Source organism: Pelodiscus sinensis, chromosome 3 (assembly GCF_049634645.1).
Source record: "Pelodiscus sinensis isolate JC-2024 chromosome 3, ASM4963464v1, whole genome shotgun sequence".
Lineage (NCBI taxonomy): Eukaryota > Metazoa > Chordata > Testudines > Trionychidae > Pelodiscus > Pelodiscus sinensis.
Window position 1 is genome coordinate 114,172,301 of NC_134713.1, and position 14,010 is coordinate 114,186,310.

Consider the following 14,010-nt stretch of genomic DNA (forward strand, 5'->3'; position numbering starts at 1 on the left):
ATGGCATACACCCGGATCACTGAAAATACACTTAACACTGAAACTGTACTGAATAGAATTTACTCTTTCTTGGCTGATTCAGAAGGCACTTCAGGGTCTTGCAGTGCCTCAGGGCCATTATCATCCGCATCAATTGTCAACGTAGATGTAGAAGCATAGGAGATTGGTCTGAAGCTGTGATGGCTATGACTACCCCCTTCCTCCCCCCCCCCCCGAAGATGCTTTTTTGAATAAATCCCTGGTTTCAGTTTCCTTCCTTGTCTTCTGCCTCTGGCATAAAAGCCGAGAACAGAACGTGCAACTGCATAATGTGCCGGGCAGCCCATTAGTCTTGGCTACTAGACTGAAAATTTACATTGGGAGAGACCAGAAATGGTGGTTTATCGTGATTATCTGGTTGATCAAGTGCTGAACAACAGAGCTTTTCTGGAATTTATTTTTCCAATGTGGTATGCAGAGAGTGCGAGGGTAAAATGTTATAGGAGGCAAATCACAAGTGAAGGGCCAGTGCAATGAAATGTCCATTTCCATCCCCTCCTGCTCCCTTTCAGGCAGCTATTGCCCACAGTGAGCTCCATGGTCCTCAGGGATGCTATTTGACTATTTCTGCACAGCAGCACGTGGCAGGGAAGGCAGAAGCTGCCTCGAGGGGGGCTCACTTGTGCGGGGAGGGCCGGCGCTCTGACTGGGAAACGCCTGTAACACAACGAGGACTCTGTTTCCCAGCTCTTGACCATTTCAAGCCAAAATAAATTTTTGCTGGGATAATAACTGATAGAGGTTAGGAATGTCAATGTAGTCAACTATACAATTAACCGATAAGCCTGGGCTTACTGGTTAGTCTTGATTACACATTCTCCCCCCCCCCCCCCATTTCTGCCTCTATATCAGAGGCAGCAAGGGGGAGTTGGAAAGCAGGAGCCAGTGTTGGGCAAAGCTGGCTTAAAAGCAAGTTCCCGCCAGCACTAGCTCTGTGGTGCCACTTCCCCACCCCTCTATCAGAGACAGTGGGGGGGGAGGAGGGCAGGCAGGGGAGGCTGCCATGAAGCAGTCCCTGTCCATAGGAGGATTGGCAGCCCAAAGGATGCCCAACGCCCCCCAAAGGATAGAAAGGCAGACAATACCTCCAAAGGATACAGAGGGGGCAGTGCAGGGTGTCGGGGGGCTCCCCGGAGAGGAGCCAGATTGCACTGGCTGCTGGCCCCGCTCTGGGGGACTATCGAAGAGTTGTGCAGCCTATAAGAGTTAATGCAGTTACAAGACTATTCAATTACCCACTAACATCCGAATAGAAATTCAAATCACCTCAGTCTTTGGCAACAGTAGAAAAGGAAAGCAACATGCTGCCGTGTAAACAGAACATAGATCAGAGGGATTGTTATGGCAACCAAAGAAACCAAATCCCAGGGCTTACTCGCAGTTTTGGGCACAACGCTGTACATAACCTGGGAAGGCTACTGCAAAATTGAACAAGATGCAATAGAGGGGATCTTGAAGGATAACAACTGGAGAGAAGCGAGATGCTCACACTTGAGTATTAAGAAGTGCTCAAGTCTGAGGTTTATGTAGAGGAGATGGATCCCAAACGCTGCTTGGGGAGCGTGGAGGGAACAGAAAGGAAAAGAAACAACAGCACAGCAATTGAACAGTAGAAGACAATGCTGCCTGGACAAGGGCTTGCGTTTAATCCCAAAAGGGCAGATTCTCTTACAGAAGCCTCCAACCTGAACCACGCAGCAATCTAAGTAAAAGGGTTTTGTCCAAAGACACTATTCACATTTAGGACATAGAAGGCCCAGCCCCAAGAACATTAGTGTGTCCCATTTCCTGACACACACAGCTTTGTTCTCCATCCCCCTCACCCACTATAAAACTATGGTTATGGTGTGAAGGGAGTGCAGTCTCTTATGCTTATTCTGAAGGACTTTTGACTGACTAAGAAATGGAAGGGTGAAGAACTCTTAAAGCCCAATCTGATGAGAACTTGCCAACAACAAATGCAAGGTGGTTTACAGCGTCACAGTTAGCCCTCACCCCATTCTTCTCCCTCAAAAGGACTTGAAACTTCATGGCTATAATAGAGGAAGTTTCTACCTAATCCTATGGAACATCTCATCCCCTCCTCTGAAGCAACTTAATCTTACCATTTTCAGAGACAGATGGGACATGGGACGAGATGGACCTCTGGTCTGATTCAATATGGCAATTTCTTTATTCTGAAGTTTCATTTCACAAACCCCTCCCCCTTTCATCACTATATGTTGATCCCCTGCAACTTGGAGAGACTTTTAAAAAAAAAAAGTGTCTTTTTTTGTGGAACTAGTCACTGGAAATATTATATATTTGTCTGGATGTGCCTGCATTGAGGGGGGAAGATTGCAGAAATTTAATTTAACTCCCCTTCACATCTTATTTCTCAAATTTTCATTTACAGTGACAGCCAAGGATGAAAGTTGCAGCTATGACAGTTCTAAGATATGCTTTCAGTAGACAAAACATGAGCCATAGCAAACAGATTTTAACTTCAATGTGCCGTTCTAAGGAAAGGATTATTTAATAGAGCTGCCAACTACACATACAAATTCACTGTTATATTAAATCTACAAAAAAGTTCCGAGAATGCCACTGGTTTTTGAGAACTCAAAACGACAAGCAAGTTACAACAAAACAGGGTCATGACCCTGTTTTTGTTTTTTAAAGGAAAGAGTCTCAGTACATACCCAATTCATAATTTACAGTATTTAAAAATGTTAATTCCCCCATCAGTTAATTCCTGCAGTTTCCTCAGCATAGCCACCGCTGGAAGCAATAGGACAGTGCATTCTTGGTAGGTATAGGGAAGTTCCATATTTTACAATAAATCTATAAGTCATCTCTCACACAACTGACATGCAACAGCGTATGAACAACAATTTTTGATGAAGATTTCCAATAAGCCTAGTCCTGAATAGTATTAAAAAGTTAACACACATGGAAGTCAGGGAGTTTAAGGACAACTTTTTCAAAGCTGTGTGGCTAAGCTGCATGCACAAACCATGCAGCTGCACATGCAGAAAGGGAAACGACACAGTTTTCAATCTCCTACAAATTAATTGCTTCTGCAACCTCTAGAAGGTTTTCAATTGACTGACAATACATTCTGTCCTCCGTTACACTGGGAGCTACGTCTGTAGAGAGCCACTCCTGTTCCCACTGCAGCCAATGCTAGCAGGTACAGTGACAGTGCTCACAGACATAACAGAAACATACCCAAGCTCATGCAGATTAGGGGATCTCATTATTACTCATGCTATGTTTTGAGCTGTACAATTCTCTTGCCTGTAAAAGATATTCTATGGACTGGATTCATGTCAGAAAGCCCAAATGTTATGTTTTGGGCATTAGATATTTAAGAGCTATTTTTCCGCCCTTAAAACCCAAGAACAATCCTTAAAAAAAAAAAAAAAAAAAGCTGTCAACAGTCTTTCAATTAAGAAAGTACATTGAGTACAATAAGAATTGTTCTCTTCTATACCAATGGCAGAAATCCAGAACACGACCCAATCCTGTGTTCTGTCTGAAGTCAATAACCACACTGACTTCTTGAGTGGGAGTTCTTCCCATAGAGCTACCAGCCCTTGTTTCTTGTTCTAACTCCATTAGGTAGAACCACCATAGGAATTAAAGCATAAAATTTTCAATAATGCTCAAGTACCGGTAATCTAAGAGCTTAAGTCTCATCAAAAGTCAATGGAACATAGGCTGCTAGGTCAGATGTGAAAATATTATTTAGATGCTTAAGGAACCTAAGTCACTTAGATGCTTGCTTTTTGGGACTGGGAACTGCCATACAGATAATACCCAGATCATCTATTATTTGTGTGTACCATAGTGGGAGGGGATGGTTCAGCATGTATAGTATGAAATTATACCTCACACTTGGGGCTTGAAGAATTCCAGCTGAACTGATGTGGTTAAATACAGGCCAGTTATCTATTGCTCCCATCTACCCAAAATAATTTTAATATTCTATTCTCCTGTAATACTGCTCTAATTTACCCTAGCCTCAGACATTTCTCTGATACAATTCTTTTCCTCATAACACCAAGTTCTGATTACAAGCAAATATCTTTTTTACTCTAAAATATGATTGGTCAGACTGTCTGGAAGAGAAAGAGGGAAGGTTTGAAACAGAACTGAGAATTACAGGCAAGAGAAGCACTTAAATACTTTATCTCGTTCCCCCTCACTGGATGCTTGTTCATATCAGCTGTCTTACCTTGAACCCATAACAGAAAGATGTGACAAACCTGGCTCTGACATTTCTGCTTTGACAGAATGCAGTAAATCTATGATCGGACATTACGGACTCAGGTGGTCTAGAATCAGGAAGCTTATCTGTGAAATATGGGACACAGAACAATCATAAACAAAAATACACCTGTGTATCTAGATCAAAACGTGGCATCCAAAGGGCAGGTTTGTGCGCGCGTGCGCATGCATGGTAGCACAATGGAGGAATGAACTGCATCCGAGGGCTGAATTTTTCCTAGCAATTTTAAACGTCTAGGATAGCAGTAGGTTCTGAACAATGATACGTTGCCTTCAATACATTCCACTAATCCTCACTTATGATAATATAAGCTTCCTTTGGCAGAGAGAGATTAACTCAGCCAGATTCTAGATCTGACTCACATTGCTAATGAAAAAACTTTAAACAACAAATAGTCTAGTAGCACCTTAAAGAATAACAAAACATGCGGATGGTATCATGAGCTTTCGTGGGCACAACCCACTTCAGATGACTGGAGTATTAGAAGTCCAGATCCAAGAATAAATAAGGGAAGGAGGAAGAGGAGGAAAAAAAGAAAAAAGGAGGGGAAGAAAAACAGACAGTGAGTAGATGGTTCAAGTAGTTACAAGAGGCAGATAAGAACAATTAGCATCTCCATTGGTTGGTTAAGTCATTAGGATATGGAAGGCCAGCCGATGTCCCTGTTCATACCATTTGCATATGAATTCAACTTGTAAATGAAGTTAAGTTCCAACCCTTCCCTGTGTATTTGGCTTGTGGAATTGACCTGAATTCATTGCTAATGAAGGTAGGGAGGCTAAGGTTGCGCAAATACAGTATGGAAGTATTACGTGCTGGATCTGTGAAAAACTATTGGGCACATAGGGTCACAACAGTTAAAAATAATTAGTTCCACTGTCTTGTGGCTAGTCAATTTTGGCAACAAAAAGCTAATGACTATTCAGCCATTGCCAAAGATGGGGGCACACAACTACATGATGTTAGGGCTATCTCCATAGAAGCAGCTGTAGCTAATTCATAGTAGAGATTCTCACTACAAAAGAAATGGGATATTTTTCCAAGATTGGTACAAGATGCTTAGCAAAATTAATATTAACAATGGAGGGGGGGGAGGGAAAGAACACAAGTCAGAATAAGGAAAGAATAGGTTAAAGAACATTTAGGTAAATTGGCAGAACCTGATGAAATTCATCTGAGAGTACCTAAGGAACTAGCTAATGCAATTTCAGAACTGTTAGCAGTTATGTTTGAGAACTCCTGGAGGATGGATAATATCCCAGGAACTTCAGAAAAAGCCAACATATTATCTATCTTTAAAAATGGGAACAAAGAGGATCTACATAAACGAGAAGTCCTGTGGCACCTTGTAGACCGGGGTGGGCAAAAGCTTCTTCCCACCCTGTAAGCAGCATGCAGCAGCACTGATTGGCTTGGGGGCAGGAGGAGCGTGCGAAGGAGTATGCAAAGTTTCCTCTGCCCTGTGAGGAGCGTACAGCACTTCAAAGTGCTGTACGCCCACACAGGGCAGAGCAGTGCTTCGTACTGCTCCCCTGCCCCCAGGCCAATCAGGACTTGGGGGCGGGGAGCACGTGATGTCTCCTCCCGCTCTGTGAGCAGCATGTGGCACTTTGAAGTGCTGTGTGCTCCTTGCAGGGTGGAAGGAGGCTTTGCCCACTCCCCCCGCCCCCAGGCCAATGAGGGTCTGGGGGTGGGGGAGTTGCATAAAGCCCTGTCCGGGCCCTGTGAGGAGCGCATGGCACTTCAGAGTGCCATACACTCCTCATGGGGTGAGAGGAGGCTTCCTGAACGTCCCCCACCCTCAAGCCCATCCGGGTCTGGGGGTGATAGTGTGTGACGCCTCTTCCCACCCTGCCAGGGGCATGGGTACCTAGTGGGGGGGCCCCGCAAAGCGGGTCTGGGGGTAGGGAACAATTATGGTCTGGGGGTTGGGAAGCCCAGAAGCATTCTGCCACCCCTCTGGATTAGGCCCCAATTTTTGATGTGGCCCCTGGCCAAAAATTATTGTCCACCCAGTTATAGACTAACAGATTTATTGAAGCATAAGCTTTTGTGGGAAAAGACCCACTTCGTCAGATGCCTCCAATAAATCTGTCTATAAGGTGCCACAGGACTTCTTGGTGTTTATGCAGATTCAGACCAACACAGCTACCCGTCTGATACTTGTCACCAGAGAGGATCTAGGAATTAGATTAGTTAGCCTAACTTCAACACCTTGAAAAATACCAGAACAAATTATGCACCCAGAGGATAAGAGAGGATAATACAAATATTAGTCAGCATAGATTGGCCACAATGATCTTTTTTTGGACAGGATTACTAGCCTAATAGATGAGGGAAATAACAGACATGATACATCTTGATTTTAATAAAGGCTTTGGCAATTCCACTGGACATCATAAGCAAATCAAAGAAATGTGGCTTAAATGAAATTACTATTAAGTGGGGGCACCACCAGTTGAAAGACCAAACTCAGGAAGTAGTTATTAATGGTTCACTGATAGCATGTATTTCATGGAGGCCTGTCCCATGTCTGGTACGATTCAATACTTTCATTAATGACTAGGATAATGGAGTGGGGAGTATGCTTGTAAAATGTGTGGAGGACATCAAACTGAGGTGGATTGTATGCACATTGGAGAACAGGATTAGAATTCAAAATGACCTTGCAAAATTGAAGGATTGGTCTGAATTTGGTAAGATAAAATTTGATGAAAACAAGTGCACAGTATTTCACTTATGAAGGAAAATTTGAACACACAAAAGTGAAATGGAGAATAACCAGACAGCTGGAAGTATTGCTGACAAGAATCTGGGGATGATTGGGAGGTGGGTATAGTGGATCACAAGTTGAATGAGTCAGCAATGTGAGGCAGTTGTAAAGGCGGCTCATATTACTCTGGATGTCTTAATAACAGTGTCATATGTAAGACCTAGGCGGTAACTGTCGTGCTGTAGTCATCACTGGTGAGGCTGGAGTAGTGTGTCCAGTTTGGAACACCACACTAAGATGTGGACAAATGGGAGTGTGCACAGAGGAGAGCTTCAACAATGATAAAAATGTAAAAAAACAAAAAATAATAATCTTGTTTAATATTAAGAAAAGCAAACAGGGGAGACATTCTAAACCATCAGATATATTGAAGTCTGTTGAAAAAAAAGTGATTATTCTCCATATTCATTGAAGGTACAGTAAGTAGTTAAATTTCCGTGGCTTCAAAGCTAAGTTAGACACCAAGAAAAGTGTACTAACAGTATAGATGAACACTAGACTAGACTTCCAAGAGAGGTCCCCAACATTTAAAGGTTTTAAAGAACAAGCTAAATAAAAACTTCTCTGGAGGCCAGGTCTACACTAGACCTGGAAGATCGGCTTAAGGTACGCAATTCCAGAAAACGTAGTTGAGTTGGCTTACTTTAGCCAAGGTTGGCACCATTCCCACTGCAGGAGGCCGATAGAAGCAAACACTCATTTTGGCTTCCCTTATTGCTCATGACAGAGAAGTACAGGCACCAGACAAAGCTGCCCTCAGCGTTCTATTTACCGGTCTATATTAGACCCGCTAAATCGGGGTGGAGAAACTTTTTTGGATTGGGGCCACCGACTCTGGGGGAAAAAAAAGTGAATCAGGAACCTCACAAGTGAGAAGCTTTAGGTTCTGTCCCCCTGAACTAAATTGAAAGCGAGAATGCTTTCCGTGATGGAGATCAGCGAAGACCTGCCCTGAGGTATGGTCTAGGTTCACTGGGTCCTGCCTCAGCACAGACTAGATGACTCAAGGTTTCTTTCATCACTACATTTCTATGATTCTATGAAGTTAGACCCAAAACAAATAGCTCCAGCCTCATTTATACTTCCTCCACCTTAGGGGAATTTGCTAAGTTTTGGTTTGGTGACATCTTTAAATTTAATACAAAGAATGAAGTGTGGCCCAAAGGCTGCTCATTTTCCTCACAAGAGGTTACACCAAAGTCAGTAGGAACACTCATTTGCCTAGGACACAGCTCTGTAGCAGGAATATCAAGCAAGAGTAAGCAATGAATTATCATTTTCTGATTGTGTGTTACAGCCTCACAACCACCACCAAATGATTTTATCTTCAGCCTCAAAAATGAGAGAGTCAGGTGAAGAGCGCAAGGGAGGGAATTCTCTCTGATACTAATTGCCAATATATTCCATTAATTGGACAGTGCTACGCAGAGCCTTTCAAACTGGTTTAAATGAATTAAAACAATTAAATCCTTTCCTGAAACTCTGGGGTTCTACATAAGTATGAATAAGCTTCTACTTTACCCAATTCAGAATTGCAAGCTCTGAAACAGGATTTTGCTGAGATATTTCCCACTCAAATTTTGCAGACCCCACAGGGCCAGAGAGTTCGGAGAATCAACTTGTGGAGGTTCACCGATTATTGCACCTGCGCCCACATCCACTAACCCAAAATCCAAGTTCTGCCACCTGCACTGGAACAGCACTGCTTCTGGACAGGTTTGTCCACAGGCCAAATTTTAATTCTCCACCCATATTTTTACACAAGCAATAGAACTGTGGCTGTAAGTCTGGAGACCTGTACCTCAATGTAAGCATAAATATGCTCCAGGAAATTACATGTGCAAATTCATTAGGAATGTACACAAATAGGACTTGCCGCCGCCCCGCGGGGGCCCCCCCCCCCAAAAAGTGCATCTCTGCTCTTTTAGGCTATGTCTACATTGCACGCTAAACTCAAAATAAGATACTCTATTTGTGCTACGCAAATTGCATAGCCTATTTTGAAATAAACTTGAAATAAGCTATTTCGAGAAGTCCCATAACCCTCACGGAACAAGGGTTAGTGGGATTGCAAAATAGCGTGCCCATTAATTCGAAAAATAGGTGGCTTGTGAAAACATGGGGAAGCTATTTCAGGATAGCTCTGATATCCTGAAACAATATCCCGAAATAACTTTGATGCATAGACATACCCTTAAAAAGCTATTCCCTACAACTGATCTTTCAGTTTTCAAGCAACTTACCCACAATGATGACAAATGCAAAACTAGCCAGTGTCAGTGATGATCCACTGCTGACCATGTTGATAAGCAGCTGGAATAAAGGATATAGCAGCAATAAGGCCCAGAAAAGCCAGTTCAAAAGAGTCCAGGGCCTCCGAGGGGGCACTATGGGAGTAGCTGGGTAGGTTCCTGTTCTGTAATAGTCTTCTTGAAAGGCGTCCTGGTTAGAATAAAGAAGCGTAACATTTGAATGCCTACTGGATAATAAAAGCAGCCTCTCAAAAGTCATGTTTCTCTAGCTGAATATTAGTTATTCAGAAAGGAAAATCAAACATCAACTGATGGCTAGAAATCTTGTGCCTTTTTCTTAGCGAAAGCTCATTCTCTGGATTAGTGTTCCCTTCCCTTCCTCGTTTACATTAATCCACATTCCCACGGGTGTGCCGTTTAATGAGCAGCCAGTCTGACCAACATTCAGAGAGGAACATGATACACACAATTGTGTGTACATCCTTACACTGACAGGTATGGCCAACTGTGCCTACAGCAACAGCTAAGTCTGGAGACCTGTACCTTTCGTTACCTGATTGTCCAGCAATGCTATTATCAACCCCCCTGCCCTTCTAATGTAACTAAACAGTTTCCCAAACTTGTGTATGAACTGGAATGTTGAGAGTGCCAGCTGGCCTTGTATGCCAAAGAATGCAATTCCTCAATACCACCCACCTTTTTGCCAATAGACTGAGGCTGCATGTGTAACCCAGATTCACAGAGGGTGCGTCTTCACTCCGTTAGACGCTTTTCCACATAAGAGGTTTGAGTCTCAGCTAATCTTAAGCTAGAAGGTATTTTCCAGTTACCTTAAGTAGGAGAGAGTTGTGCTTGGAGCACTGAAGGTCTTAATTCCAATGATATCTCCTACACCATAAAACAGAGAAGCAGGAGGCCCTCGGCTATTTGCTCAGGTCAAGTTTTACCTGTTCCTACTGAAGTCAAAAGAAAAAAATACCTTCCAATTTGCTTTGTGACAGAGCATCCAGCCCTTGCAATAATGTTTACCGGGGGGGGGGGGGGGGGGGGGGGGGGGGGGGGGGCGGGGAAATCCACCGAAGCCGATGGATTTACATCAGGGAGAAAAACATAGTAAGAGAAGAGAAGTCAGAATGAGGCCTTGGCTCCCTATCAAGATACATTCTGTGGTACAGACTTCATTAATAACTCAGCAGCAGCCAGCTACCAAATTGCTTAGGAATGGTCATTTAATTTCTGCTCTTTTACATGTAGTTAAACTCTTATTTACACTAGCAATTCTTCATAATAATTTGAGCAATTACAGGCTATTGCTGATTTTTCTAACTTCAAGTGAACATACAACTTTCCAAATATTATATAACATTTAAGTGTCACACTTGCTTTTTAAGGAGCTTAGAGAAATGTATCGCACTCTTTCTTTTGGAACTAGAATGTACTGGAATCATTAGGGTCTATGAAGTGTCCTTACCCAAACTATGAAATATCCCTTTAAGAGCCTTGAGGGGGTCTGGCTTATGAGCAGGTTAACCTAAAATACTAATGATTAGTGGCTTTATGTACTGGCACATATAGTTAAGTTTTTAATTGCCAACATTAGTCAAGAATTCTTAAATTTTTCCTTGCTATTATAAACACCACCACTAAGGGGACTCTGTGCTATCATAGCAATGGCACAGAGGGGTAGCTGTGTTAGTCTGCAATTAAAAAAAATTTTTTTTTTAAATGTGGTCCTGTAGCACCTTAGAGATACTATTAAAAAAAAAAAAAGTATCATGGGCACAACACACTTCTTCAGATGAGTCTAGCAAAAGTGAGAAAAACCTAAATTTAAAGCAGGAAAAGGCAGAGGGTGAGGAGAAAAGACCCTGTCCATTATAGTGCCCATGCTAAATGAGGCTAACAGAGTGGGCTGTAAGCGTCCCATACTAAGTTTTTGATTTCACTTGAGTGATTTAATATAACGGCCCATCCTGTTCATGTCTTTGTTCAATCCCACTGAGGTAGTGTCAAATTTACATAGGAGGGTCAGTCCCACAGTCTCATTGGTTGGTTCCTGAAATTACTTAGAATGGCTGCTTTTACATCCATTAATGAGTGCCCATGTAAGTGTCATTTCGAATGTCAGGAGAGAGCCTGAGCTGAGACTTTGGTCAGCACTGGAACATGCGGTAAAGATTTTAACTTGATCTGAGTCTAATTTGTTATGTTTTAGCCGTAAGAAAACCTATATTTATGGTTTTTCCTCCAGTTTCTTCAAGCAGAAACCAGAAAAGTTCCTTGATATCAGAATTCTCTGCCTTCAGCCTGGGGAGAATATGGATTTTGAGTAAGAGCCCAATTCTGCTCTCATATACACAATAAGAGTCACTGGTAACGGCCGTGAAATCAGTGGGGTAAGTGGTGTGGGAGCAGGGTCAGACCTTAATCTTTTTAAGGATTCCCCTGAGATAGGAAGAATGGGCTGCACGGAGCTGCCCATTTTCTTCCTTCCTACACGTAATGGAATATTAGGGTTTAACACTAACTGGATATAGCCCGCTGTATATTACATAGAAGCAATTATACTGCATACCTACCCTAGTTGGGAACCAAGTACAGGATATTTTTAGACTATTTACTGGCATTGCCTGAACATTAGCCTACAAGTAAAAGATCAATAAGAGATTGGATATTAATACAAAGGCTGTGGCAGGAAGACAGAAGTATGGGAGGAATTGGAAAGCAATAATCACCGTCTTGTTCAGTTCAAGCGTTCTATTGTCCATTGACTAGATATTGCCTTGGGGACAAAGTCCAGAGAAGAAGCTACCACAAGATAGAGTGGTAACAAGTGGCATGTTAGTGATGAGCGAAAGGACCATGTGTGTTTGTCACCTTTTGCCTTATGGTCTTGTGGAAGGTATACAGTAAACAATCTCCATATTTCAGAAATATACCATTTACATCCCCTAAAACTGTCTCAGTGCTATGACTTTGGAGATTAGGGGGAGGGGAAGCAGGAGTAGAAGATGGGAAAACCCAAAGACAAAGCTGACAGAATTATGAAATTCTTGAAAGTAACTCATACTAGATTTTCACATTAAGCTGCGTAAGGGACTTGTGGATAAAGTTAAAAAAAAAAAAAAAAAAAAGAGAGAGGCTAGAACTTAACCTGTTCAAGAAAAACATCCTTAAATACTCTGAATACAGAAACACAGTAAGTGGCTTTGTATTTTATGGATAGGTTGTGCATAGAACAGGCCTTGGCAGACCCTGCAGCCATCCGAGTATGGAAAGTGTTATATTATTACACATCAGATGATGTCACTAATACATTGCCTGGCTAAGCAGGCTAGACCCACCTTCCTTGCATATACTGACTCCCACTGACTGATATAAGAGGCAATGCTTTGCAGGTCTGTCAGTCACCCAAAACTCCTGTATTTGTCAGCTAGGAAAACCTAGAATCTGAGCAATACTGATCCTCTCAGGATGCAAGAGTCTTATTTAGCAAGACAACACTGACTTAATTTACTAAAATGTCTAAATATTTGTTTTTTTTTTTAAATGTATGTCTCCTATTCAGAACTGTAGCAGAAACAGGTGCTCAGCCCACTCTGCTAAGATTACTTTCATGATAATTAAAAAAAAAAACCTCAAATTCACAAGGGAAGGGATTATTGAATTGTTCATCTGCTGTGTATTGAGAAACTGTTAAACATCTTCTCCACAATTCAAAGGCAACTACTATTTTGTATTCCTCTGTTCTCTCAATGAAGGTTGGCTTGCGTTCTTTCTTCTTTCTGTCACTAAAACTCTGTTGTACTATGCATGAGAACGTAAACTATTTATCACCACCTAATGCCCATAAATTGCTCCAAAGAGTAAACCAACCTTTTCCTGATAGAGTCTGTGAAGCCACTTAGAACATTCCTGTTCATCTTCTGGGACTTCCTCTAATGGAATCCGTCTGCAAACAGTAAAGAAGAGAGAAGAAAAAGTATAAACACACTCATATTGTTTAATGTGGACATTAAAAGTGCAACCTAATTAAAATATTACTTATGTATTATGCCTATTTTTACTTTGTGTTCTACCTTTTGATGTGTAAGAGCCACATACAGTGTTTAGAAATATCTGGAATTAGAAATACACCATAAATATTGCAGCTCAATAAAGTCCTTTTACAATTAGTATGATGGTTTGCATTTTTGTATTTCTAAATAAAACTTTCAAATAGGTTAACTTCCTACCTCACAGATTAAAAGCCTCCCAACATTTTGCTAACCAATTGAGTGCACAGATGGAAAACTTGTTTCTCATTGCAATTAGGGTCAATCATACTTAGTACTTTTGGAACAGCTATTGCCAGTGCTTGAAATGTCTTAAATATAATAAATCAAATGCTTATTTTTAATCAGTATTAATTTATCAGTAAGAAAAAGTAGATCCCTACGAAAAACAGTCATCCCTGGGAACAACAATTATACTAGGACTGGCCTTGAACTTCTAGAAAAGTGCACAGAGCAAACACTAAGCTAAAGCGCCAGTGAAAATTTTAAAATCATCTCTCAAACCATCACCATCAGAAATGCATGCTTGTGTCTTTGGAAAGTTATACCATTTCAAAGCCCCCCAAATTGCAAAACAGCCTTTCAAAGTCCCAGTAATTCACAAGATACCAGATATTA

General features: G+C 41.7%; 1 protein-coding gene across 5 annotated transcripts in view; it reads right to left on the reverse strand.

Moving 5' to 3' along the window:
• Positions 1–14,010, reverse strand: part of AGPAT4 (1-acylglycerol-3-phosphate O-acyltransferase 4) — an 89,770-nt gene that overhangs the window by 5,733 nt on the left and 70,027 nt on the right. For 4 of the 5 annotated variants that reach the window (XM_075924573.1, XM_075924572.1, XM_075924575.1 and 1 more), the window contains 3 exons: positions 13,214–13,289; positions 9,329–9,527; positions 4,290–4,377 (listed from right to left, as the gene is read on the reverse strand). In XM_075924573.1, the coding sequence (XP_075780688.1) occupies positions 4,290–4,377; positions 9,329–9,527; positions 13,214–13,289 (363 nt within the window). The remainder of the gene's footprint in view (positions 1–4,289; positions 4,378–9,328; positions 9,528–13,213; positions 13,290–14,010) is intronic. The other variant, XM_075924576.1, reaches the window with a different exon arrangement.